Source organism: Peromyscus eremicus, chromosome 7, assembly GCF_949786415.1.
Source record: "Peromyscus eremicus chromosome 7, PerEre_H2_v1, whole genome shotgun sequence".
NCBI classification, from domain to species: Eukaryota; Metazoa; Chordata; class Mammalia; order Rodentia; family Cricetidae; genus Peromyscus; species Peromyscus eremicus.
In genome coordinates this window covers 49,248,915-49,275,340 of record NC_081422.1, presented here as the reverse complement: position 1 = coordinate 49,275,340, position 26,426 = coordinate 49,248,915, and the positions used below count along the sequence as shown (strand labels likewise).

General features: G+C 40.2%; 1 protein-coding gene across 1 annotated transcript in view; it reads right to left on the bottom strand.

The window, feature by feature from the left end:
- Ireb2 (iron responsive element binding protein 2) overlaps positions 1 to 26,426 on the bottom strand; it is a 47,211-nt gene that overhangs the window by 14,796 nt on the left and 5,989 nt on the right. The window contains exons 3-11 of the mRNA XM_059267912.1: positions 14,623 to 14,788; positions 13,671 to 13,808; positions 11,874 to 12,092; positions 9,621 to 9,690; positions 8,720 to 8,903; positions 7,739 to 7,878; positions 4,465 to 4,636; positions 3,310 to 3,407; positions 265 to 381 (exon numbers count right to left, since the gene is read on the bottom strand). Coding sequence (XP_059123895.1) covers positions 265 to 381; positions 3,310 to 3,407; positions 4,465 to 4,636; positions 7,739 to 7,878; positions 8,720 to 8,903; positions 9,621 to 9,690; positions 11,874 to 12,092; positions 13,671 to 13,808; positions 14,623 to 14,788 — 1,304 coding nt within the window. The remainder of the gene's footprint in view (positions 1 to 264; positions 382 to 3,309; positions 3,408 to 4,464; positions 4,637 to 7,738; positions 7,879 to 8,719; positions 8,904 to 9,620; positions 9,691 to 11,873; positions 12,093 to 13,670; positions 13,809 to 14,622; positions 14,789 to 26,426) is intronic.

The following is a 26,426-nucleotide window of genomic DNA, read 5'->3' as shown; positions in this document are numbered from 1 at the left end:
GATTAACACTTGGAAGGAGACCACTGAGACTAAGAAACTTAATTTTATTAACTTTTGATTACTTTCAATAGATAGAACCCAAACTCTGGCCTCAGAGTAGAGCTGAGGAATAAGCGCAGCAATGACTGACAGAAGAAAAAGGAGGCTGTGAGCATGCCATAATGTACTGGGGGCTGGAGGAAGCACACTGAATTTACAGAACAATCCCAAACCCTGACGGTACTTTACTACTTAGCACACAGCATAAAAGTAACAGTAATTTACCTTTTCATTTAAGCAAGCCTGAAAATCACTTTTCATATCTGTTATAGCAACTCTATCCTGAGGCCTTTTTGGACCACTGACGGATGCAACTATTGAATTCAAATTAATCTGTATCACCTAGGAAAACAATGGAGGGAGAAGAAATGAGAATTTCTAAGTAGAGATACAAAAGAGATTTTTTTTAAAAAAGAAGAATTAACACAGCATATGAAAATCATAGTTCCTCAAATGGTTGTTTTTTCCCCCCATAGATATAAATACTGTCAAAGGGGCTGGGGATGCAGTTCAGTTGCTGGAGGGATTGCCTAGCATACATGGAGCCTTGGATTCCACTCTGAGCACCACACAAGATCAGACTTGATGGTGCACTGCCTGTAATCCTAGCACTCCAAAGGCAGAGAGAGACAGGATGATCTGAAGTTCAAAGTCATCCTCAACTATATAGTGAACCAGCCTGGGCTACATAAGACTGTCCTAAAACAAAAACAAAACCACTGTCCCAACAGATGCCTGCACAATAATGAAGTAGAAGCTCTGCTAATCATCAACTCATGGCTTCTGAGTTGTAATTCCACCCAGGCCTTCCTCTGAGATCAAAGTTAATGGTAAGTAAACATTTCATCCCAGTCACTTCACATGTGATGTATGGTCAACAGAAAAAGGTTTTCTTTCTCTTTCTGGTTCTAGAGGATCTTACTGGGTAGGTTCCTATGACCAGGCTTTTATCCTTAGTTGAAAAGTCATTATTTTTATTAAAATCTCAGTTCCCAATTAGCAATTTCTTTCTCTATTAGTTCTCATTTCTTTTATGCCTTTTATTTTGTGTGGTTAGATAGAACACATTTGAAACTTCCTCTTTCATTACAGCCTCACCACTGTTTAATAATCAAGCTTATTCTGACTGATCCTAATTTGATGTAATGGATTTAACTGATCCTAGTCTTTGATCTGAATAAACATTGAAGGAATTCTTTTTTAAAGATTTGAGTTTATGGCTGCTGGGAACCCACTTGGGACCTCTGTGAGGGCAGCAAATGCTTTTATCCACTAAGTCATCTCTCTAGCCCCAAGAAGTTTCTTTCGAAATCAACGTCTTGATGGATTTTAGCTTTATTCCCAACTACTGTCAGAGTTTACATAGTGGAGCTTATTTATTTATTTATTTATTTATTTATTTATTTATTTATTTATTTATTTATTTTGTTTTTCAAGACAGGGTTTCTCTGTGTAGCTTTGCGCCTCTCCTGGAACTCACTTGGTAGCCCAGGCTGGCCTCGAACTCACAGAGATTCACCTGGCTCTGCCTCCCGAGTGCTGGGATTAAAGGCGTGCGCCACCACCGCCCGGCAGCTTATTTATTTTTTAAAGCATGTAGCCCAAACTGGCTTTGAACTTATAATCCCCCTGCTACTGCTTCCATAGTCCTGGGATTCCAAGTGTAAACCAGTATCCCTGGTACAGCCAAGTTTTTTTAAATTTGTTTGAGGTCTCATGTTGTGTTGGCTGACTTCAGCTCTACATTGTATGCTTAGGATGGATTGAACTTCTGAGTCTCCTGTCTCCTGTCGGCATGGGTGACCATGCACTGAAGACAGCCCAGTACTTCATGCAGGATAAGCCAGCACTCCAGCAGCTGAGCTGCATCCTGCCTTTGGCTAGGGTGTTTAGTAGGCAATCAATTCAATTTTACTCTTCCAGTCATTTTTCAAAATCGTAGACAATGAAGTAAATTCAATAAAAATCAAGGGGAAAGAAAATGGTAAGATGAGTTAAAAGACTTTTCCAGAATCTTGAAAATTTGATGTCTAAGTCTTCTAATCTGGCTTTCCAGACTGTTCTAAAAAAGCCAGCTGTGGTAGCTTATACCTATAATCCCAACATTCAAGGGACGGAGGTAGCGGGACAGCCTCAAACTCAAGGTCAGCCTGGGCAATTAGTGAGTTCCAGGTCAGTCCAGAGGAGACCCTACTTATAAACAAACAACTCTCCCATGCACATTCTCATATTCTGTCCTCCCACCCCATATGTCTCCATCTGTCTCCCTGTCTGTCTAAGTTCTACAAACTAGGAATATATATCAAAACAAAGTTCCTTCCTTGAAGGAACTTAATGTGTTCTAGTTAGGGGAAAGATAGGTATGTGAATAGTCAAAGCAGTAGATTATATGAGATAGGAACATGCTAGGAAGAAACAAAGCTGGGTAAAAAAGACCCCCCCATGGGGGGCACGCAAAAAAAACATGTCAAATTGTTCTACGTCCTAGGTGGACTGTCCTAGAAAATAATTTTATTAAAATTAACTTTCCTGAATGTGAATTTTACTTATGGTACCAAAAATATCCAATGGATAAGAGTTGTAAGTATCTTTAATATTTAAGACCATATAACAATAAAATAGTGCAAAATAGTCATAATAAACTAGACACAGATATCATAAAAATTGAAATTGGTCAAGCAGTGCCAGTATTACAATGCTCACCATAAAGCAGAAAAAAACATTAGAATTAAAAGTTGGTATTTTAAATACTTCAAAGGCTAGACTGGGAGCTGGAGAGATAGCCTGTAGTTAAGAGCATACAGTGCTCTTTTACAGGCCCAAAGTTCTGTTCCTAGCACCCACGTGACTCTAGCTCCAGGGGATCTGATGTCCTCTTCTGGCCCCTGTGGGTACCTGCACTCATGTGTCTACTTTACCCCCATAATTAAATATAAATCAAAATGGTAGATTTCACAAAATGTTACAAAATTAACTACCACCAGAATCTATGTAAATGTCATTATAAAATCAAAATAATGGGTCACAATGGCCTTTCTTTTGTTTCTTTTGGTTTTTCTATGAAACAGTTCTTGCTGTCCTGGAACTCACTTAGTAGACCAGGCTGGCCTCAAACTCGAAAGAAATCCACCTGCCTCTGCCTATCGAGTGCTGGGATTAAAGGCGTGTGCCACCACCGCCCGGTGGCACTTCTTATTAGCAGTTACCACATTTGTCAAACTGTTTACAATCATCTTTCTTATTTCTACTAAGTGAGTTACTTGCATATACCTGAGAATATTCAGGTTCTGAAGAATTCTCATCATTCCGAAACAATTTCACAGCTTTAAGGTATTTTTCCATTGACTCAAGTTTGGTTTTGTCAAAACCTAAAAGACAACAGCAAAATAAAATGTAGTCAAGAATTCTGAAATCCTGAAGAAGAGATGTGAGACTACAGTGGTGAGCAAGAGCTAAGTATCACTCACATGCTTATGTAAGCTTGTCTTTTGCTGTACTTACCCTTGACAGGCTACCACTTCCAGAGCCCAGACTTCATGAGGAAACCACCTGGGCACACCACACTGACATATATGAATGGATGTGCTGACAACCCTCCCTGAGCCCACAGCTGACATTCACGAAGGTAAAGTCTTCAGGATTCCAGGCCCTAGCTTATGAATTGGGCAGCTGAGGCCCTAGACACAAAGCAGTAAGTTCTTCCTGCTGTGCCATCTGAAATCCTTGACCCACTGAAACCATGAGGCAATAAATGATTATCGCTAGGTTTGCTTTTGATTGGCCAGGACCTCGCTATGTAAGACAAGTGCTCTACCAGAGCCAAACGGCCCTACCACTGTTTTGTAAGCCACTAAATTTTAGGCTAGGTCCAATAAGACAGTTCCACACAGACAAGGGTTAATGGAGAAATGCTCACAAGGAACACACCTGAGGGCAGGGGACCATCTTCTCAAAAAGTACTGTTTCTTCTCATGAATGCTCTCCCATCAAATCCTGATGAAAAGGTTTCGCACTTTACAGAAAACACTCATATAAACCTCTGTCAATTTGCTGTTTGATTCACTCACTGTATCACTTTGAAGGTGGTTTCTATAGTGATCAGAGTGATCAAAGACCCTAGCCAATCAAGCTATACAAAGATCTTGAACCTGGAACCCTATACTACCAAGTATAGATAGAAAGGTCATTCTTAGTGGGGAAAAAGTGAATTGAGTGTCAGTGGTTTAAGTAACTCCTTTCACATGTTGTCAGTGGATCACAAGGGACTAGGGTTTGAGGACCTTTTAGAGACGTCTATTACGAGTTGAGAGTTACTACTTCAAAATACAATTTCATAAATATGCATTAGCATTCATGATACAGTAGTTTGTTATAAATACGGTCAAGCAGCTACAGTGGAAATACAATCATTTTATAGTCTCTTACCTGTATGTTCTAAATGTCGTAGTGTCACATTGTCAACAGGGAAAAAGCTGAGGATAGCACCATATTCTGGACACATGTTTGCTATGGTAGTTCGATCAACAATAGACAATTGTGAAACTCCACTTCCAAAAAACTCAACAAACTTTCCAGCCACTCCTACCTGCCTGAGGTGCTTTTAGAGATATGAGAAACAACACAGTATCAGCAATGATACAATCAACATGGATTTCTAACCAATACCAGTGAGTGATAAGTCTTTTATCATATGGAACACTCATTTTGATTTTACTGGTATTTCAGGATAAACAGTAAATAGAAGAGTGGTCTGTGTTAATTAGGGTTTAAAAAAAAAAAAAAAAAAAAGGCATGGTGGCACACCACACCTTTGGAGGCAGATGCAGGGGGATCTCTGTAACAACCAGAGCTACATGGTGAAACACTGTTTCAAAACAAACAAATCCCTGAATGCTCAGGAAAACAATCTTCGTATTAAGGTCTCTGAAATCAGAGACTATCTTTTTTCTTCCTAACAGCACATGAAACAATGGTGTTCTAACCACTGTCGGCATCCTGTAGGTTCATGAAATACTAATATACTCATGAGACACCATATATCGAACTTAAATTATATGCTACTATACAAAATTCTTCAAATTATTAGCATTGGCTCAAATATTTACAGCAACATTATTATAGGTAAATTCATTTTGGTCGTATTTAATATGTAGTTTAAAACTGAATTCCTCCAAAAATTATTCTTCATTACTACCAAGTAACTAAAACAACTTCTAATCTTTGTTTTTATTATTATTTATTTTTTTTTACTTTACACGTACGGATGTTTTTGCCTGCATGCATGTTTATGAACCATATTCATACCCACTGACTGTAGAAGGCAGACTGACTGTAGAAGGCAGAAGAGGGTGTTGGATCTTCTGCAACTGGACTCTAGGCCCTCATCTTAGTTTTTAAAGATAAAAAGAAAAATAGGGGAGCTGAAGAAATGGCTCAGTGGTTAAGAGTACATACTTTTCTCTTCCAGAAGATCTGAATTCAGCTCCCAGAACCCATGTTAGGTGGTTCACAGTGGCCTTTTAACTACAACTCCAGAGGACCCGACACCCTTCCTGGCCAGTGTGGGTACTGCATTCATGTACACATGGATACAGACATATACATAATTAAAATAACACAAAAAATAAAATCTTTGAAAAAAAAAAAGTAAATTAGGTTAAATGCTGCCGTCACCAAAATAATGGAGTGCCACAATATGTACTTGGAAAAATATGGTTAATTCTATAAAGACCATAAAAAGAACAGGACCTCAACAGAGAAATAATATATTCAATAAATATACAAAACAGATAAAAATTCTCTCAATAAGTTGTCAATCACACAAACAGTAATACTGTCAAGCAAAACGGCCAGAAGGATCTGAAAGTAGCATGTTGTTAGGACCTCTGAAGAACTAGTTTCTTTAAAAATCAAAGTAGAACATTTCTGTTTCTTTAGGAATAAACTGTGCACTTTTCAATTGAGGGAAAAAGAATCATCATTACTACCGAGAAGGTGGCACTACTGCTTTTCCTTCTGGAGTATCCAAAGTCATCACACCAACAATTTAACCAAAATTGCTAAGGAGAAGCGACCTACACTTTAATTATGTGTGATGCATGCTTCAAGTGCAACCATTTTTTTTTTTTTTGAGACAGGGTTTCTCTGTGTAGCTTTGAGCCTTTCCTGGAACTCACTCTGTAGACCAGGCTGGTCTTGAACTCACAGAGATCTGTCTGCCTCTGCCTCCCAAGTGCTGGGATTAAAGGTGTGCACTACCACCGCCCAGCTCTCAAGTGCAACCATTTTTTAAATGGAACTTAAAGTTACTGACAACGAGACAAGTTAGATTGCAATACTACCACTTCTTATCCACTATATTAAACATATGCAGCCAGTACTACCTCAAAGTAATGTTAAAACAGACAATGGAGAGTCTGACACCATCCCATTTCTACCACTGAATGTTTCAAAGCATTACCTAGTAATGTTTTGTTGTTTGGTTTTTTCGTAAAGAAAAAATTGGGGAGGAGGATTAACTGGCTCAGGATGTTAAGATACTTGCCACCTCAAGATCCACAGGGCAGAAGAAAACCAACATCTGAAAGTTGTCTTCTGACCTCCACATGTAAGTCACAGCACCCACAGGCACCCCCACACATACACAAAATAAATAAATAAATAAGTATAATAAAAATGCTTTTTTAAAGCTGGGGGCAGGGACCAGAAAAATAGCACAGTTGATAAAGTGGTAAAACTCTTGGCCTTGCAAGCACAAGGGCTTCAGTTTGATACCTAGAACCCTAGTTCAAAATCAGGCACAGCAGCATGTGCTGTGCCCCAGTGCTAGAAAGCCAGACAAATGGACCCCTAGCCAGCACAGCCTACTTGGAGAGGTCCAGGCCCAGGCCAATGAGAGATTCTGTCTCAAAACAAAGGCACCAAGAGAAAAATAATGGGTGTTGCCTCCACCTGCACTTGCAGAAAGAGTATGGACACAGATACATGCACACAAGAATTACTTTCTGGGGGCTGGCCTCTTATTTTATGATCCTCCTGTCTCAGCCTCTTGAGTGCTGGGATTATAGGCATGTGCCACCACACCTGGCTTCTTCATTAAATATGTTAAGTATCACATTTTGTTGTTGTTTTGTGAGACAGGGTCTCTCTATGTAGTCCTAACTGTTCTGGAACTTGCTGTACTGAGCAGGTTAGCCTCTAATTCAGAGATCTGCCTCCCATGTGGGATTAAAGGACTGTGCCACTACCACCTGGTTTAAATGTAACGTTTTAAAAATCCATGTCATCAACAAGTTATTTATTGAGGCAGTAATGCAGGACTGTTAAGGGCGTAGCCTCCTGGGTCTAAAGCCTTGGTCTACTTAGTATTCAGCCCTGTGCTCCTTTGAGAAATGACTAGGCTGCATGCATTTTCTTCTCAATTAAAATAATTACAATAGTAACTCACTCATAAGCTTATAATAAGGTTATTTAATAAATGTGTTGACAGGTAACAAGTACACAATGACTTTTTTTGTACTTATAAGTATATATTATATGTTAGATTTGTTATAATTACTATGGTAACTTTATGATCTAGCTAGTAATGTAAGAACTAAGGATGGAGGCATAAATTCAAATCTGGGCTCCTGTAGGGCTGCTCCACTTACATAAAGATGTTCAGTAAGTAAGTCATGGAACAACTATTATTTGAGCTCACCTTTGTAATGCCGAGGACAATATCTATGGACGTAACGAAAGCATTGGACGACCCAGTTAGTTCACATCCAACCACTTCTGGTAAAGGAAGAGTAACTGGTAGGCCCAGCATAACTGCTTCTGTTTCAATGCCTCCAACTCCTGTTGAGAAGGACAAGTTTATCAGCAAAGGACTGATTTAAATGAGCTATTTTCAATTTTAAAATCTCCCATGTTTCACAAGCGTGACTTACACAGCATCTTACAAGAAGTTGCCACATCACTTTCACTGTGGACCTTGAACCTGAACCCTTTATAAAGGATGACTCACTCCACTTACTTACTTGAGAGAACTGGTATTTTTACCTTTACATTAAATTTAATCAGCATTTTCTGAGTATGATATGTACTGATCAATGACCAACAAACACCTGGATGTGACTACAACCCAGTCTATGCTTACCTTAGTCTCATGAATGGAATCTAAAAAAAAACCCAACAGTTATAATACTCTATTAAAAAAAAAAAGTTAAGTACACAGTAGAGTACTCTTAAACTGATGAGAAAGATTAGAGATTTCAAAAAGCAACTGTGCTTAATCTTGACAAGTTGTAAATAGGGGTGGTAGGCAAGGCTGTGAGACACAAGAGATCACGAAGAACTGAATAAAATGACCTGACGAATTTTGGATCTACAAAGGCAGGAGGAGATGTGGAAGGACTCTGAGAGTGCAACCACAGCCATCATCAACACTGCCCCAGACCTCATCATCACCCACTGCAGTAACTGCCTAACAGTGGTGCTGTGCTGGCTATGGGCAATCTTTTTTCATAAATCCTCTTTACTATACAATTCATAAACTCAGAAGTCTGTTTCTTTGTTGCTATAATGAGAAAACTATAAAAATGTTGATATAATGAGAGCCTTGGCTCTCTGTCCTCTGGTAATATTCTTGGTATTCTTTCTTAAAAAGCAATCAAATTATACTGAGGCATTTACTTACCCCACCCAAGAATCCCCAATCCATTCACCATGGTTATATGAGAGTCTGTGCCAACTACACTGTCTGGGAAGAGCAGGTCCTTTTCTTCAAAAACTACTCTTGATAAATATTCTAAGTTCACTTGATGAGCCATTCCAGTTCCAGGAGGGATGACTGCCACATTCTTAAAAGCTCCTGAACTCCACTATATTTTGTTTGGATTTAAGAGACACAGAGTTAGTGCATTGTGTAATTGTTTATTCACAATCAAGATACAAATAAAACAGACATTAAGCCGGGCAGTGGTGGCGCATGCCTTTAATCCCAGCACTCGGGAGGCAGAGCCAGGCGGATCTCTGTGAGTTCGAGGCCAGCCTAGGCTACCAAGTGAGTCCCAGGAAAGGCGCAAAGCTACACAGAGAAACCCTGTCTCGAAAAACCAAAAAAAAAAAAAAAAAACCAAAAAACACCAGACATTAAAACGTTAGCCACTGTTCAATATGGTCAACTCCAAATTTACAATAAATACTAAAACTACACAGCTATTGAGCCTATGAAGATCATCAAAACCAAATGAAACTGGACATAGTGGTGTATATCTCTAATCCCAGCACTTGGGAGAGGAGGCAGGAGAAACCAGTTCAAGACCATTCTCAATTTACGTATCAAGTTCTAGGCCGAGAACTGTGCTCCAAGGCTCCAGGAAAGTCAATGGACAAGATTGCTGATGGCTCACTTAAAATTCGGCCACTGTTTTCATTATTGCTGTTTAAATATGACAAATATGAGGGTATGCCAATAATATGGTAGAAGAAAGTGCCATGACTAAAAAGCTTTTGTTAATCACAAGTCTAAATATTAAAAACTGTACAGTATCAGTATTTTATAAATGTTAATCAAGAATTCTCCAAGTCATTTATACCTTAAAAAACTGAAGCCTCTCTCGATTTCTGCCGAATTCCACTTCTTGATTTTTTAACACTGTCTCAGGTCTAAAAGGATGAAAAGCTGGTATTAAATACATGTATTAGTAAACAATCATCTGTCTTTTGTCTAAGTCTTCATTCCTACACATTTAAAAAATCCCCGTAAGAATTTTCAGAATTTATTTTTCCCGTAAGAAAGCTCTTTCTGCCTCACCCAGCACAGCTACATAACTATGATTTTACGTACAGCAGGCAGCTTCCCCATCGGTGCTCCAAACTGCTCAGCCTGCTGTGGATGAAAGTAAGCCAAGCTGTGCTGAAGGGAGTGGGGCAGGGCGTTTGGTCAGTTAAAAGCGTGCATTCCCATCCCCTTGGCCCTTATGCTGGTCACAACAGGCAGACGGAAATTAACACTACTGACATATGAACACTGTCATATAGTCAAAAAAGATCTGTTCACAAGTCTTTTATTCAACTCACTTAAAACAGCTGTTTATGTTTAAGTAGATTACATGAATTATTTAAAGTAAAACAACTCACCTCTAGATAGTAAACGATACCACTTTTAGCAAACAAATTTTAAAAATCTAATGGGCATTTAAAAAAATATCTCAAACTACCTAAGTTGTTTACTTCAAGTAGCAGTTAGTGACTTTACTAGAGTATCAATATAAGTAAACTTTTTTTTGTATGTCATCTGGGCTTTAAAAAGAATTCCTTGTGAACTTTTTAAAACCCAAGACTTATTTTCATAATTCCAGCCAAGTGAACTCTGCAGTCACAGCACACTGCAGACAGAGGTCTCACCTAGTCTTAGGAAGAGCACGTTAAAGTCACTCCTGTTATTTTCCTTTCCACAGCACTGGGCGCTACAAAATGTCTTTTGTGTGTTAGATCATAACATGATTTCAAATTAGACTGACTTCAAGGGCCAAATGGTAAACTCTCAACCACCTCACACATCCTTTCTTCTTCAAATTTACAATTAATACTTTACTGATGCAGTTACAGAAAGTAAGATTCACTATTTTCATACAAGCAGAAACTACAATGTAATATTCTGAAATTTAGAATCAAATTTGAGTTTAAATGTTATACTTACTGAGTTACTTCTGTAGAAATAATATCACAGTAAACACTTTATTCTGCAGTTATGCAGAGACAACTTTTAAAAATCAGTAATTTGTGAGGATGGTTGGCTCCACATTTAAGACAGCTTACTGCTCTTGCAGAGGACCCAGGTTCTGTTCCCAGCACCTACATGGTATTTCACAACCACCTGTAACTACAGTTGTAAGCAATCTGATGCCCTCTTCTGGCTTCCAAGGGCTCCTGAATGAATGTGGAGCATTTAAACTCATGCAAGTATATACATTACATACTAAATAAAATAAATAAAAGATTTTCTTATATCAGTCATTTTGAATCAGTAAGCGTTGTCAGAATGTTACTTTGTGTATAAAAGGTGTTACTCTTTCAAGTCAACACACTTGAACAATCAGGGAAAATGGGTATTAAGAACAAGGAGTTATTACATAAAATTATTGGAACCATACAGCAAAGGAGTCAGAGTACATCTAATCCTTAGGAAGGATGCAGGAGATCACTATAACCTAAAGCTTTGTAAAACTATGAAGCCAAGATTTTAGAACTTGACAGAACTTAAAAGATCCAATTCAAAGACAGACAAAATTACTGCATCATTTGGCATTTATCATACGTATGTGTGAATACTTTTTTTTAGCTACCTAAAACCTTAAATGTTTTAATACTTCTTAAAGCAAAGTATTTGTTTTAATTTTACTTTTATGTGTATGTGGGTGAATACATATCTGTGCACGACACACCTGAGGAGCCCACAGAGGTCAGAAGAGGTATCTGATGCCCTGGAACTGGAAGTCACAAATGGATGTGAACCGCTGTGTTCTGGGAATTAAATCCCAGTCCTCTGCAAGAGCAACAAGTGCTCTTAACCATTAAACCATCATCTTGCCAGCCATGTCTACTAATTATTTTTTTTTAAAGTTAATAATTGACTGGCAAAGAGCAACTTTATAGCAGGTAAGAATGGTAGTGCACATTTTTAATGACAACACCTGGAAGGCTGGGGCAGGAAGGATCCTAGAACTCGAGGCCAGCCTGGCTATAGAAAGCAAATTAGAACGTGAGTTGTGAAGGCAATCCAACAGGAATCAGACATGAGAGATACGATTTTCTTAACTGAAGAATTAACAGAAACAATGTCATACTCAGGCACTGGTTGCAAATGAAAAGGACATAGGATGGGCGTATTCTCAATCTGTGAAGAAAATGTTCCTGAGTTTCGGCTTAGTTCTCCAGAATCACATGATCCTCGGCAGGTAGTCTGGCCTCGGCATGGAAGCTTCTTAGGCTGCACTTTAAGTGGGGAGAGCTTTCCTGCTTTCTGCAGGTCACCACCTCCAGGATTTGGTGCATTCTGTATTGCACTATTATTTCAAAAAGGAAACAAAATAGTAATTTACAAGTGAAAGAAACTTTAGCTTAAAAAAAAATTCACATCAGCAACACTATCTGCAAGTGAATGGTGTCCAAAGGCTGTGTGGTAGTGTGAATGTAATTAGCCCCTATAAGCTCATAGGGAGTGGCACTATTAGGAGATGTGGCTCTATTGGAGTGGGTATGACCTTGCTGGAGGAAGTTGTGTCGCTGTAGGGGTGGGCTTTGAGGTTTTCTATGCTTATACACCCGGTGTCTAAGTTGACTTCCGGTTCCCGCAAGATGTAGGACTCTCAGCTACTATTCCAGCACTATATGTGCCCACATGCTGCCATGCTCCCCGCCATGATGCAAATGGACTGTAAGCAACCCACCCCCAACTAAATGTTTTACTTATAAGAGTTGCTGTGGTCACAGTATCAACCCTAACTAGACAGGCTTACATTTAACGTGATGTTAACAAGAGTACTTCAGGTTATAAAAGAGAAAACCTAAGGTAGGATAGTGGCACACCTGTAATCTGAGGTAAGGGGATTGACAGGAGTTCAAAGCTAACCTTGGCTACACAGTAAGATACTGTTCTCAAGTTTCTCAACCACCCCAAATTCATGAAGGTAAAAATATGCTCCCAAATACCTCATATAACCACACACCTCTCACTGCCCTAGATAAGGGAAGGAGAGGAGGAGCAGACAGAAATTTCTTCTAATTTGACATGTAGCTTTGAGTGTCCTGGAACTCCCTATGTAAACCAGGTTGGGCTTGAACTCAGAGATCCACTTGTCTCTGCCTCATGAGTGCTGTGATTAAAGCCACATCTGGCACACTCATTTTTTTATGTTCTATATCAATATGAGTAACTTTGAGGAAGTACAATATAACAACTTCAAGAACACACAGTTTCAATACACGGTATTGAGACTCTCATAAGTTACGAGTGAATTTTGGTATTGTTCCACTACTCTAAGGAATGTAAAGGAAGACTGAAGGCAGAGACCAGAAAACTTCTCTAGTCTTTCTTCTCTTGGTCAAAGCTGCCTTAGAAATCCACGACGCTTACTTCAATGGAAGGAAACCACCTTCAGTGGACTCAGGATTTTCAATCACCAGTTACAGGCAAACCTTTAGCCTCTATAAGGTAAGTACACTAAAATCAACATGGAACCAAGACTGGCTGTGGAGCATGCCTGTGACCTACCACCTGGGAGAGGAAGAGGCGGGAGTCTGAGGCCAGCCTGGTTTATAAAGAGGGTTCAAGGCCCATGAGAGTTAGAGAGCAAGATCCTGACTCAAAAACAAAAAAAGAGACAAAACTTAATTTAGATATCCATTCCAAAAAGCAAGTTCAAACATGATAACAGAAGCACACAAATATGAAAACAGCTTTAAACTCAGAATAAGTACAAAAATTACACTAATGTGAGTCCCACTTTTTTTTTACTTTAATGTACTAGTCAGTCCTGACCACAGCAGGCTTTACTCTGTGCCAAAGCCGCTATTCCTCTACCTCCCCACCGCCCACGTGCAGTGAACTAGTGACTGGTCTTCACATGTCTGTATTGCAGTACCATTTACTGAAGTCGATCTGTAAAGAATGGTCAACTGTGAGATCTGTTGGACAGGCAGGGTGGACTTTCTTAGGATCACCTCCAAGACTTTTCACTGCCTCCCTCATAGCAGCAAAATCCACCATTGCAGGTATTCCGCTAAAAAATAAAGAACAATCAAATTACAGGTCTAATTGCTTAATATTCACTTGTTGACTTTTAAAAACGATCTCTTTTTAGTTTGTGTTTATTTTTGATAATGTACTTATGATCTAAAGTTAGATGTACTCCCTGGTTTAATGAGAATTAACACTAATAGTATCTGTGAACTTCAGTGCTCAGGAGTAGAACTGCCAAAAACAGAAGAGAGGACTCTGACGTGTAAGTGAAAACCAGAATTGGCTGTGCACCTCTCTCCTCTAGGCCCTTCCTCCACAGCCCTTGCATTATCTCAAAGCTATTCATAATCGCCTTTACCATTTTATAGTCATCCATCTGCATATATATAAACACATATATATACATACACACACATATACATATATATGTAAAACAAACATGTACCAAATGACTTCACTATTCTTCATACCAAAGATACAAGGCAAACATAACACACTGATGATTACAGAACAGTAACATATGCATTAAGCAGCAACATATTGGAGATACTGCACATCAGTGGCACATAAACTAGGCTTCTGTGAGTGGACGAGGGGGATGTTCTCCAACATTGAGTTCAATATTCACACTTCCAATACATATTCCATAAACAGTCAGGACAGGAAGGGTCAGTCTTCCCAGCTACTGTAAAGAATCTCTATTTTATTCTGAGATGGCTTAAAATTCTTCAGTCATATCATTCATTGCTCCATATATGTAGCCTTCGTGGATTCCACATATGGGAGCGAGGCCATCAAGTTAGAGACAACTGTACTTGTAATACAAGTAATATAAAAATGAGGCTGTCACTCACGTAAAATCTTGAAGAACAACACGGGCAGGGAAAAAGGGCACTTCGACATTGCTTTGTTTGGTTTTCCAGTCCAAAATGTTCATAACATCTTCCTTTTTAATTAAAAACCCATCACAATTTCGTACAGCAGCTTCCAACAGGACCCGTATTGAATAAGGCAGAATATCTGATTCAAGACAAAAATATTACTATAACCAAGAGAACAGCCATATCTACACATTGCAAAAATTACAACAGCAAAATCTCCAGTATAAATATTGAAAAGGATGGAGTATCAACTAAATACAATAATGAAGACACCCTTGTTGTCTTAGTTAGACTTGTGAACTTGACGTAGCCTGGAGTGATCAATTGAGAAAATGCCTAGATCAAATTAGCCTGGAGGTATACATGCAGGGGACTGTCTGGTTTATCCATTGATGTAGGAGGGCCTAGACCACTGTGGGCAGTACGAGGTCCAGGTAGGCAGTCTTGGCTTGGAGAAGAAAGTGAGCCAGAGTGCAGGCCAGAAAGCAGCTTCCCTCTATGGTTTGTGCTTCAAGTTCCTGCTTGGGTTCCTGCTGTGGGATGTTCTGTATGGCAAATGTGTTGCTGATTAGTCAATAAATAAAACACTGATTGGCCATTGACTAGGCAGGAAGTATAGGCGGGACAAGGAGGAGAATAAAGCTGGGAAGTGGAAGGCTGAGTCAGAGAGACACTGCTAGCTGCCACGATGACAAACAGCATGTGAAGATGCCGGTAAGCCACGAGCCACGTGGCAAGGTATAGATTAATAGAAATGGATTAATTTAAGCTGTAAGAACAGTTAGCAAGAAGCCTGCCACGGCCATACAATTTGTAACCAATATAAGTCTCTGTGTTTGCTTGGTTGGGTCTGACGGCTGTGGGACTGGCAGGTGGTAGAAATTTGTCCTGACTGTGGGCCAGGCAGGAAAACTTTAGCTACAGGTTCCCACTCTGTCTTCCCTCAAATATGGGCTGTGACCTGGAAGCATAGATGAAATAACCCTTTCCTCCCTAAGATACTCTCAGGCATGCAATTTGTTGCAGCAACAGAAAAAAATTAGAACACCAATTACACCATCAATGCAGGCACCAAGCAGACAGAGTGAATGGGAAGAAGAGTGAGGCTACATATTCTCAAAAGTCTACTCCACTGACACACTCCAGTGACTCCATCAAGACTGAGTCACCTTCCTAAACAGTGATAAAACTGAGAACCAAGTGTCCAAATACCCGAGACTATGGGAGACATTTCTCATTCAAACTGCCACCACACACATAAAATAAATACATGGATAGATTTTTTTTAATTACAATGTTTATAATCCACAAGAGCCAACAGGAAGGAGCCAAATCAACATAATTTTGAACAGTATGACATGCGCACGAATGTCTGGTCATGGGCTAAGCAGACCAAGCACCTGAAACACATTAGCAATCAGGACCACCTGGGGCTTCTGAGTGGGCATGGTAGAAGCTGGACAACTACGTAACAATACTTCAAAGTTCCAAGTCAAAATTATTTTCAGCCCTGAAATTTATAAACAGGTAAACAATCAATAAATTCATTTTATTTCTGAGTTATCTTCTTTTCTTAAGTAGCTTGTGGAAGACAGGCTCCATGAAACAAATATAAACAAAAATCAGAAAACCATAAAATCTAGGAAATAGTCTCCAACACAGGAGGGATGGTAAAGAGACTCAGAACGATGGTTGATAGAAACAGTGCAACCAGTATCACTCAACTGGGGGGAAGATGATGTCTAGATGTTGTGCTGCTGAGAAAAGGGGCGCGGAGATAATAGCAGATTACTTCATTATCCCATCAGGAGCATAGACAGACATTTGGAGACCTTACATCGGTAAGGACACAGAAAACTAAAAAAGACAATTATTACTTCCAGGAAAAATGCCTTCCCAGACCTCTTTTTTCTTTAATCCTATCAAAAGGAAACTTATGAAGACTCTCACCAAGCTGGGTCTGTTGGTTGCCCTGTCTGGGCAAATAGACATGTTTTTCATGTATCCTCAGGAAAAAAAAAAAAAATCACACATTCTATTGGTGTCAGAACGGGCCCTGGGACTGACAGAACCAAAGGTGAGTTGGTAAGGAACCGCTGCATGGCCCCTGAGTGATAAGGAATGCAACAGAGACTGACATTTCTGGCATTCTAAACTGAATTTGCAATTCCAATATGGCTCTTTCTTTCTCTATACGTACTGACAGTTGCATGTTCTCTACTATGCATGATGAGGCATGCAACCAAAGCTAAGCAGGCTGAGCCAGAGGCATACTTGGAGAAAATTCCAAGATGTATGGCTTTCTCTACATGGTGTGGGAGAGTATGCCTCCTTGATTAATGTGATCTGAAAAAGTACAGGGACACTTTTAAAAGGCTGACCAAACTACTAAACACAATTTAGTCCCTGAAAATAGCTCATATTGAGATGGGATCATAAGCAGATTGTCACAGGAGTTATAGGCCTTAGCACCTCAAGTTCAACTATCTGCCATGAAAGAACTTGACCATTAACAGGAGGAATTTTTGTAGAAAAAAGACATATAGATGTTATTTTCCACATTAGCCAGATTTGACAGGAAAATGAAAAAAAATGGAGCATGAGATGGGAGTGTTGGCATGCCATTTCTTATAGCTGGCAAGTAAGTAGCAGAAGGAAATTATAATACAATTAAGATCTGTGCTAAAAAAAACCCTGGGATCCGCAAACCTGGAACCCATGGGAAGAATCACTCAGTCAGTGAGGAAGGAGAGAATGAGACAGAAATTAATAAAAGTCAGCCCTCAGGTCTGACCTTCTAAGCTGAGGAAGGAAAATCCATGATTCAATGTGCAGACAATGGCCTTAATGATGACCACTGTAGAAGAAATGATGGTAATCAGGGAATACTTAGCCTCTGAATTGCTTGAATTAAGACAGACTTTTTAGAAGCTGGAGAGATGTTTCAGTGATTAAGAAAGACTTTTTAAGCAAATGAAAGAATTCCTCACAGCCAGGCTTGTGAAGCTGTGGGACATGGATGTGGCTGGGAATCCAAGTATCACAAAGCAAAGAAGTAGAGTAATAGCCAGGCGGTGGTGGCGCACGTCTTTAATCCTAGCACTCGGGAGGCAGGGGCAGGTGGATCTCCGTGAGTTCCAGGCCAGCCTGGTCTACAGAGCGAGATCCAGGACAGGCACCAAAACTACACAGAGAAACCCTGTCTTAACAACAACAACAACAACAACAACAACAAAATAATAAGTGGAGTAATAAAACTATTCTTCCCTGGGCTGGAGAGATGGCTCAGAGGTTAAGAACACTGGCTGCTCTTCCAGAGGACCTAATTTCCCACAACCACATGGTGGCTCACAACCATATCTTTAGTGAAACCTGGTGCCATCTTCTGGTGCACAGGCATACATGCAGACAGAACACTGTATACATAATAAAATAAATCTTTAAAAAAAAATCCAAAAAACTATTCTTCCCTTCTTGAAACAAAAGCTGCATAACCTGAGGCATAAGGAAAAATCAGTCCCCGCTGGATTTATTACTATAAACCATGAAGGATAGACACTAACACCGTGCATATCTGTCCCTGAAGACTAAGAAAAGACAGCCATTACTGAGGGATCTGACTTGTGAGCGGCAGTATGTGACGTTCAGCTCACTGGGCCTGATAAAATCGTGCATAGTTAAGAAATGAAGTTTTAGTGGCTTTTGCTGAGCCCTATGGTAAGATGTGGTCTTTACGAAATAGAAGAGTTGCTAGAGTGTTGACTCAGAATAACATGCAAATCAGGTTTATGAAGTGCTAAAGCAATCAAGAGGATGACAGAGGAAAAAGCAGATAAAAGGACTCCTTAGGTACCTTAAAAGCAATTGTGCCCAGCTTTGTACAGAGCTGTATTCTTAGAGGAAAAACTGACAAGAAGCCAAACAGTACTTGTGAGCCTCTGGAAGACTTTAAAACCTGAGCAACAATTCATCAAGGAGTGGGGGTACACGTGAATAGACAGCTCATCTGAGGAGCATACTGGAATTATTTAAGTTGTTATAGAGCATATTAGGGAGTGGAGAGTGCGCAAGAGTCCAACTGCAGCAGAAAGTGCAGCCGACGACAAGAGTAAGCTCCACTCTCCCTTCCCTGGGCAGGAGAACAGCAAAAGCCAACACCAGCAAGTTCATGAGGTATGGGGAGATACAGAAGCCCAATGACAACACCCATGATGAGAAAGTAGGATGGCTCATGAAGAATAACTGGATTACAGAAAGCCAAACAAGGTGCCTCTCATTCATCATGCTGTACCCAAGATTGCTGTTTTGAGGAAACAATGGATAGAAATAATGGAGTATTTCCATGGGATATTGGAATTTGCTTATGTGTTTAGAGTCTCTTAAGCTGCTGAATCTAGAAGCAAATTGTCAATTTCTTGGAAAGATATAGGTAGGCCTTCAGAGATCCTGCCGACTAGTTAAAAAAATCATTACACAATGCTCAATCCCCAAATGTCTTATAGTTTTGGAAAAGCTTCGGGAAAGACAGTAAAATCAGCAGTTACAGAGTTTGAAGAAACTCTATGTGGGGGGTGGAAAAATGAATGTCAAGAAGCCATAATTTGCTGTGGGATGTCATCTTGTATGCTGTGAATGTGTTGCTCTGATTGGCTGATAAATAAAATGCTGATTGGCTAGCAGCCAGGCAGAAGTATAGGCGGGGTTTAAGTAGACGAGGAGAATTCTGGGAAGAGGAAGGGCTGAGTCAGGAGTTGTCAGCCAGACACATGGGAAGCAAGATGACAAGGCAGAACTGAGAAAAGGTACCAAGCCACATGGCTAAACATAAAGCTAGTTAGTAATAAGCCTGAGCTAATGGCCAAACAGTTATAATTAATATAAGCTTCTGAGTGATTATTCTATAAGCAGGCCACAGGACTACAGGGGCTTGGTGGGATCCAAGAAACATCCGACTACAATAATTATTTAAAAATATGCCATGGGGCCAGGCAGCGGTGGTGCACGCCTTAAATCCCAGCACTCTAGAGGCAGAGCCAGGCAGATCTCTGTGAGTTCCAGGCCAGCCTGGTCTACAGAGTGAGATTCAGGACAGGCACCAAAACTACACAGAGAAACCCTGTCTTGAAAAGGAAAAAAAATAAAATAAAAATAAAAATGCCATGGGCAGGTTACCTCCCTATAAGCTGCCAGTCAGACAGGCCTAAGTCATAAAACCATAACCACTGCTGTTTGTTACATGCCAGAAATAGATGGTAAGACCTTGTTGCTGCCTTAACTGCAGGACATGAATGAATAAAGCTGGAACTGAAACAAATGTTTCTTCCCTGCCTCTGCCACTATGCAGGCTGCTGTGGAACTGTCACTGACATACCTGCTTGAGTGACTGTACAACCAATATGTCACTATTAAATAGTGGCACTGACTGTCACTGATTTCTGATTTGACTTAAAGCCCACTCCAGAAGAGAGGGTCTGTGTTTGGTTTGTGAGCCGGGGTAAAGACCTGTAGCTGTGGAGGCCATATGCCCTGGTGGGAGGCTGCTGCTACTGCTTTGTGAAAGAGATGTCAAACTGCCTTCTAGACATTTGTATTTACTCCTGTACTGACTACTGCTGTCAGCTGTAGAGGGAGTCCTTTTAACTTTTGCAGTGGGTGGTAGTTACTGTAGAGACTCAACCCGTCACACTCCTGAGAGTAAGAAACTATTCCTAGAGTATAATGGCCCAATGCTAAGCTATAAATGGGAGAAAATGAGACGTCCTTATTACATCCTCCATTTCCATCCAAGGCTCAGGGAATAGTGCTACAGAGGGTGTAGAAGAAATCCAAGAGCAGCAGGAGATGAGGTGTTATGTGCTATATCCTTCATATTGAAACATTCTCTCCTGTGAAGAGGAAGGAGGCTGAGAAGACTTGGGAAGGGAACTCAACTACAAGAGTCACAAGGCCTTCCTACAAGCAGTAAACAATTGCTGGGAGAGAGGAGACTCTTCAGTATGTCAGCATTTATGAACATCCTGTGTCCCCATAAGTAACTCAAATAACCTCCCTGGTTCACCAAATATGACTGGAGTAGTCTCTTTGGTCTATTACCAGTACCCTGTCTGGAGTGAAGAGGCATTTGTTCAAATTTCCCCCAAGAAAAGTTACACAATACTTAGCTTTTCTGCATTTTCAGTTAGTCTGTATATCTCCCCTAATTCAAGAACTGTTTTTTAAACAAAATAATTAAATTGAGACATATTTTGCATATCTTATATTTTAACCTTTCCAAGTGATCAACTTAAAATTGTTTTAGTTAAATATGACAGGTTTTGCGATTAGCATCATGAGTACATTTTAGAACATTTTCATAAGCTCAACATTTTCTCCATGCTCATTTACTGTTAATCTTCACACTTTAATCTCCAATTCCAGGATTCCCTATCAGGAAATCTATTCTTCATCTTTTCTAGACAAATGGAATAACACAATAACATCTTTTGTGTCTGGCTTTCCCCCCCATTGAACATGCTTTTAAGGTTCACTACTACTATACTATGTATCCATAGTTAATTTCTTTTAATAAATGGCACTCCATTACACACCAAATTGTGCTTCAGTTTACCAACTGGAGGATATTTAGGATTGTACAATTTTTAGCTCATATGAACAAATGCTTCCTAAGATTACCTGCCTTGATTTTTCTTGGGCACATACATAAGAGTACTATGTACAGAGGCTTAGCAGTTAAAAGTACTGGCTTACAGAGTAACTGAGTTCAATTCCTAGGACTCACAGACTGTGGCTCACAACCATTTGTGACTATAACTCTAGGGGATCCAACACCCTCCTCTGGTCTTCACAGGCACCAGGCACACACATGGTGCACAGACATACATGCAGAAAAATACCCATATACATAAAACAATAATAAAAACATAAATACACATAAATCTTTTTTAAAAAAAGAATATTGTGTACATACAATAGCTAGGTCATATAATAACCATTTGTTCATTCATTCACTGGTGCTAATAAGAAGGGTTGAGGGGCTGGAGAGATGGCTCAGTGGTTAAGAGCACTGACTGCTCTTCCAGAGGACCCAGGTTCAATTCCCAGCACCCACACGGCAGCTAACAACTATCTGTAACTCCAAGATCTGACACCCTCACACAGACATTCATGAAGGCAAAACACCAATGCAAATAAAAAAAATAATTAAAAGAAAATTTAAAAAAAAAAGGGGGAAGGGTTGAAACCTGGGATTTGTATGAGCTAGGCAAACATGCTACCGTAATTGAGCAACATTCCCAGACCGTAACTTTTAAGAAACAGCCTAACTACCTTCCAAAGTGGTGGTATCCTCTTACATTCCCACCAGCAATGAATGACATCACCCCCACCACCCTAGCTAAGAGTTCTAATAGCCTCTCAGCAAGTCAACAGTTAACAAGTTCCTCTTTGAAACAATTCTTTTTCTACAGACTCACACAACAGCTCTCTGCAGTTCTCTCCCCAGCATGTCATTTAAAGACAGTTTTCTATGCCTTGCAAATGATGTGCCAAAGGGCACTAAACTCCCTTTGTTTTCAACATGAAGGTTGAGACCCCTTGGGCAAACCTACATTTCCAAAAATATTTACATTATGATTCATAACTCTGCTTTTACTTCCTGTCACTATCATCCATTCAGACATCTATGTCAACACAAGCATCACAGCTGGGCTTGGGCACAGGTCTGTAAACTCAGCTACTCAGGAGGCCAAGGCAAGATCAGAAGTTCAAGGCTTGCCTGGGCTAGAGTTAAGTTCAAGGCCAGTGTGGTCAACTTATTGAGACCCTATCTCAAAATGAAAAATGAAGGGTTGAAGGTAAGAGTTCAGTGAGTGCTTGCCTAGCATGCTCAAGGTCTTAAGTTCAATTCTCAGTACAAGGAGTTTTTAAAAAGCATTGTACTTTTCTTTTCTTCTTGGTTTCTCAAGACAGGGTTTCTCTGTGTAACAGCCCTGGCTGTCCAGGAGCTCACTTTGTAGACCGCTGACCTCAAACTCAGAGATCTACCTGCCTCTGCCTTCTGAGTGCTGGGATCAAAGGTGTGCACCACCACACCTGGCTTTGAAACAATGTTCCTGACACATCTTTTTGTCTACTATCACCACTCAGTCCAAACTCCCATTACAAATAAATTGTCAACCTTCATGCCTGACCCACACCAGTATTTTCAAAATATGGTCCCAGGGCTCCTAGGATTTTGAAATCCTTTCAAACAACCTATGAGGTCAACTGAGACCTTGTTTTCTTTTTTCCTTAACATTCTGACCTTTCCAGTGATTTTTTTTTTTTAATTTCTTGTGGTAGTGGTGGGGGTTTATGTGCCACAGTATGATCGTGGAGAACAGAGGACAACTTGCTGGAGCTGGTTCTCTCTTTCTACCATGTGGGGGACCCCGGGATCAAATTCAGGTCATCAGGCTTGGCAGCAGTTACCTTAACACTCAGAAATTTTGCCTGCCCTCCTTAACAGCTCATGCTGCTAAAATCTTTTTAGTTCTGTGTGACAAAGTACATATACAGCTTTTCTGCTGAACATCAAAGTACAATGATTGTGATGGAAAAAAAAGCTGTAAGGAGTCGGGCAGTGGTGGCGCATGCCTTTAATCCCAGCACTCCGGAGGCAGAGCCAGGTGGATCTTTGTGAGTTCGAGGCCAACCTGGGCTACAGAGCCAGACCCAGGAAAGGCGCAAAGCTACACAGAGAAACCCTGTTTCAAAAAAACAGGGGGGAAAAAAAAGAGTCTCAAGTTAAATAATTAGCCACTTTTTTTTTCAAGAAGTTTTCACTTGAAGAACAGCTCATAAACCATGGCTATTCAAATGTGGGCATTTAGTGGACACTTCTCAAAAGCAAAGTAAATGCCAGACATAGTGGCATATACCTTTAGTTCCAGCACTTGGGAGGCAGAAGCAGGTGGATCTCTGTGAGTTCAAGGCCAGCCTAGTCTATACCATGAGTTTCAGGACAGCCAGAGCTACATAGTAAAAACAAAATAAATATAACTGTTACTTATCTAGTGCTACTGTCTGGTCATTGCATTTATTCGTCTTTGAGATGGTAAGGTTGTAATGAGTTATGCAGATTGTGGTGGTTTGAATAAGAATGACCCCCATAGGTTCATGTATTTGAAGACTTAGTCAATAGGGAGTGGCACTAATTGAAAGAATGAGAAGAATTAGGAGGTTTGGCCTTGAAGGAAATCACCGAGAGGGGGATTTAAGATTTCAAAAGCCCATGCCAGGCCCAGTGTCTGTCTGTCTCTGCCTATGGATCAGGATATAGAACTCACAGCTACTTCTCCAGCAATATGTCTGCCTATGCTGCCATGCTCCCCACCATGAAGATAATGGACTAAACCTCTGAAACTGTAAGCAAGCCCACAATTAAATGCTTTCTTTTGTAAGAGTTGCCTTCGTCGTGGTGTCTCTTCACAGCAGTAGAACAGTGACTAAGACAAAGATCTTCCAAGTGTATTACACAACTTATTAAAACAACAACAAACATAGCTGTCAACTTCACCATGGCCTTCTCAACATGGGAACTGGTGCCTCTCAGTGCCACTCAAGAGCCTCAACGTTGTGCCAGCACCTGGGCTAAGGCATCCTTATAAAGAAAGCTCTTGTTCCTATGCTAGAGACTAGATTCCACCTAGAGGATGCCTGGAGATGTTCCACGTTAAGTCCCATTGTTCTCCAAACCCCTAAGTGGCCCACGAGCTCTGAAAGGACTCTTGCCTCTACCAGCACCTGCCCTCCTAAAGCACATCCACATCACTAACTACTGGCTGCTTGGTTATACACATCAGAGGGTGGACTATAGTCTAACAAAATGGTTCTCAACCATCCCAATGCTGGAACCCTTTAATTCCTCAGGTTGTGGTGACCCACACCATAAAATTATTCTTTGCTACTTCATAATTGTAATTTTGCTACATCATGAATTATAATGTAAATATCTGTGTTTTCTGATCCTCTTACAATCGTGACCCCTGCAAGTCATTTGACTCCCAGAGGGGTCTTGACCCACAGGTTAAGAACCACTGGGATAGCACCTCCAGACCTGCATCAGCTAGCACAAACCAGCAAACTTCTTGGCAATCAAATATAGAACCACATCTTTTTTTAAGAATTCTGAGCCTCTTCCAAGTTGGGCATTTTCTCTTAACCCTAGATCACCATACAGTTTTCTGGTTTCTTAAAATTACAGTTACATAGTCAATAATTTTTTAAAAACTAAACCTCCTCTGGGGGTGCTTTGTATCTCTTGACTAGACCCAGACTGTTACACTAAAGCCCTCAGTGTACCCTCTCCACATAACTTCCGTGTATGTTCCATGGAAAACTGTGCTTTCCTTAGCACAGAGATGCTATCTTGGCTATCATTTGCCGGAAATTCGGGAGTACTCAATCCATGTAAGTGAGATGAATGAAACAGGGTATTGAAGAGACAGACTGCTTCTCAGTGGGAATTTCTCACAATTTTATGAATCTAGAAACTTTTAAAGATATTGGTAATTTAAGCTGAGAAAGTATGCTAATTTATCACTCTTTTGAAATAAACTCAGGAACCATAAATATCATTGTGAGCAATAACTTCAGGTCTAGTTCTGAAAGTCTACTATCATAGAGGAAAGGAAGTTGATGAAAGACAAACCCAGGCTCCCAGGACAAAGCTGAATGGCTGTTACAAGACTGGGCAACACAGGGTTGAGGGTATGGCTCAGCTGTAGCTGACAGAATGCTTGCCTGGCATGCATACATCTTGGGCTTGATCTCCAGTGCCACATAAACAGCATGCCTATAATCCTAGCACTCAGAAGTGGAGGCAGGAGGATCAGAAGTTCAAAGTCATCTTCAGCTAAATAAAGAGTTCAAAGCCATACTGGACTGAGCAAGATCCATCCTAGGAAGGAAAAACAACAAAAACCTAAGCTAAAGGTTGAGATTTCTTATTTGGGATTTAGGGCTATGTATGAAGTAAGCACACACAGAAGGCTTGTCTTCAATCAAGTGATTTGAGTAGAAGGGATAGAAACATGAAGTACCCAGGAGAAAAAACAAAGAATGCCATCAGTAGTGGCCCACTGCCTATTTTCTTGACAGCCAGCCAGAATTAACTGGCCTGGGAATTGTATACCATCACAATAAATTCTACTTTGGCTGAGCTAGTAAGTGTCACTTTCTTATCATCAAAGAGTCTAATCAGAAACAGAAAATAAAAAGCGAAAAAAGTCAAACTCTTGAACATAATGCACCAGGTTAAATGTGTAATTGTACTTGGTATCTACAGAATCACATTAAGTGATCTTTAGAAATATATGTACAATGTGTACATTCTATAAGGAAACTATTTCACTGCTTACCCAACCTGCAGGCCTTTCCAGAGTCCAAGGAAGATACAAGATCAGAGAATACATACTTACCCTTTCAGCAGGGTAACTAGATCAGCAAAGGAAAACCAACAAGTTCAGTTAAAGCAATAGGTGAAAAAATCACCCAGAGATATCACCTTAGCTGAATGGCAAGCCATTCACAACACACAAAACCAGTCAGGTGATCATACTGGAAATTATTCAAAGTGAGTACAGTGAGTTTTACAGACAGAAGACTCAGGTAGACAGGAAAAAACAAACAGAAATAACGAGATCAGGCAGCCTTCAAAGGGTAAACAGCCTCTGCCTGGTTTTGGAAAGACTGTATTTTTCCTCCACTACGTTTGCCTGTCTGGAAACTATTATATT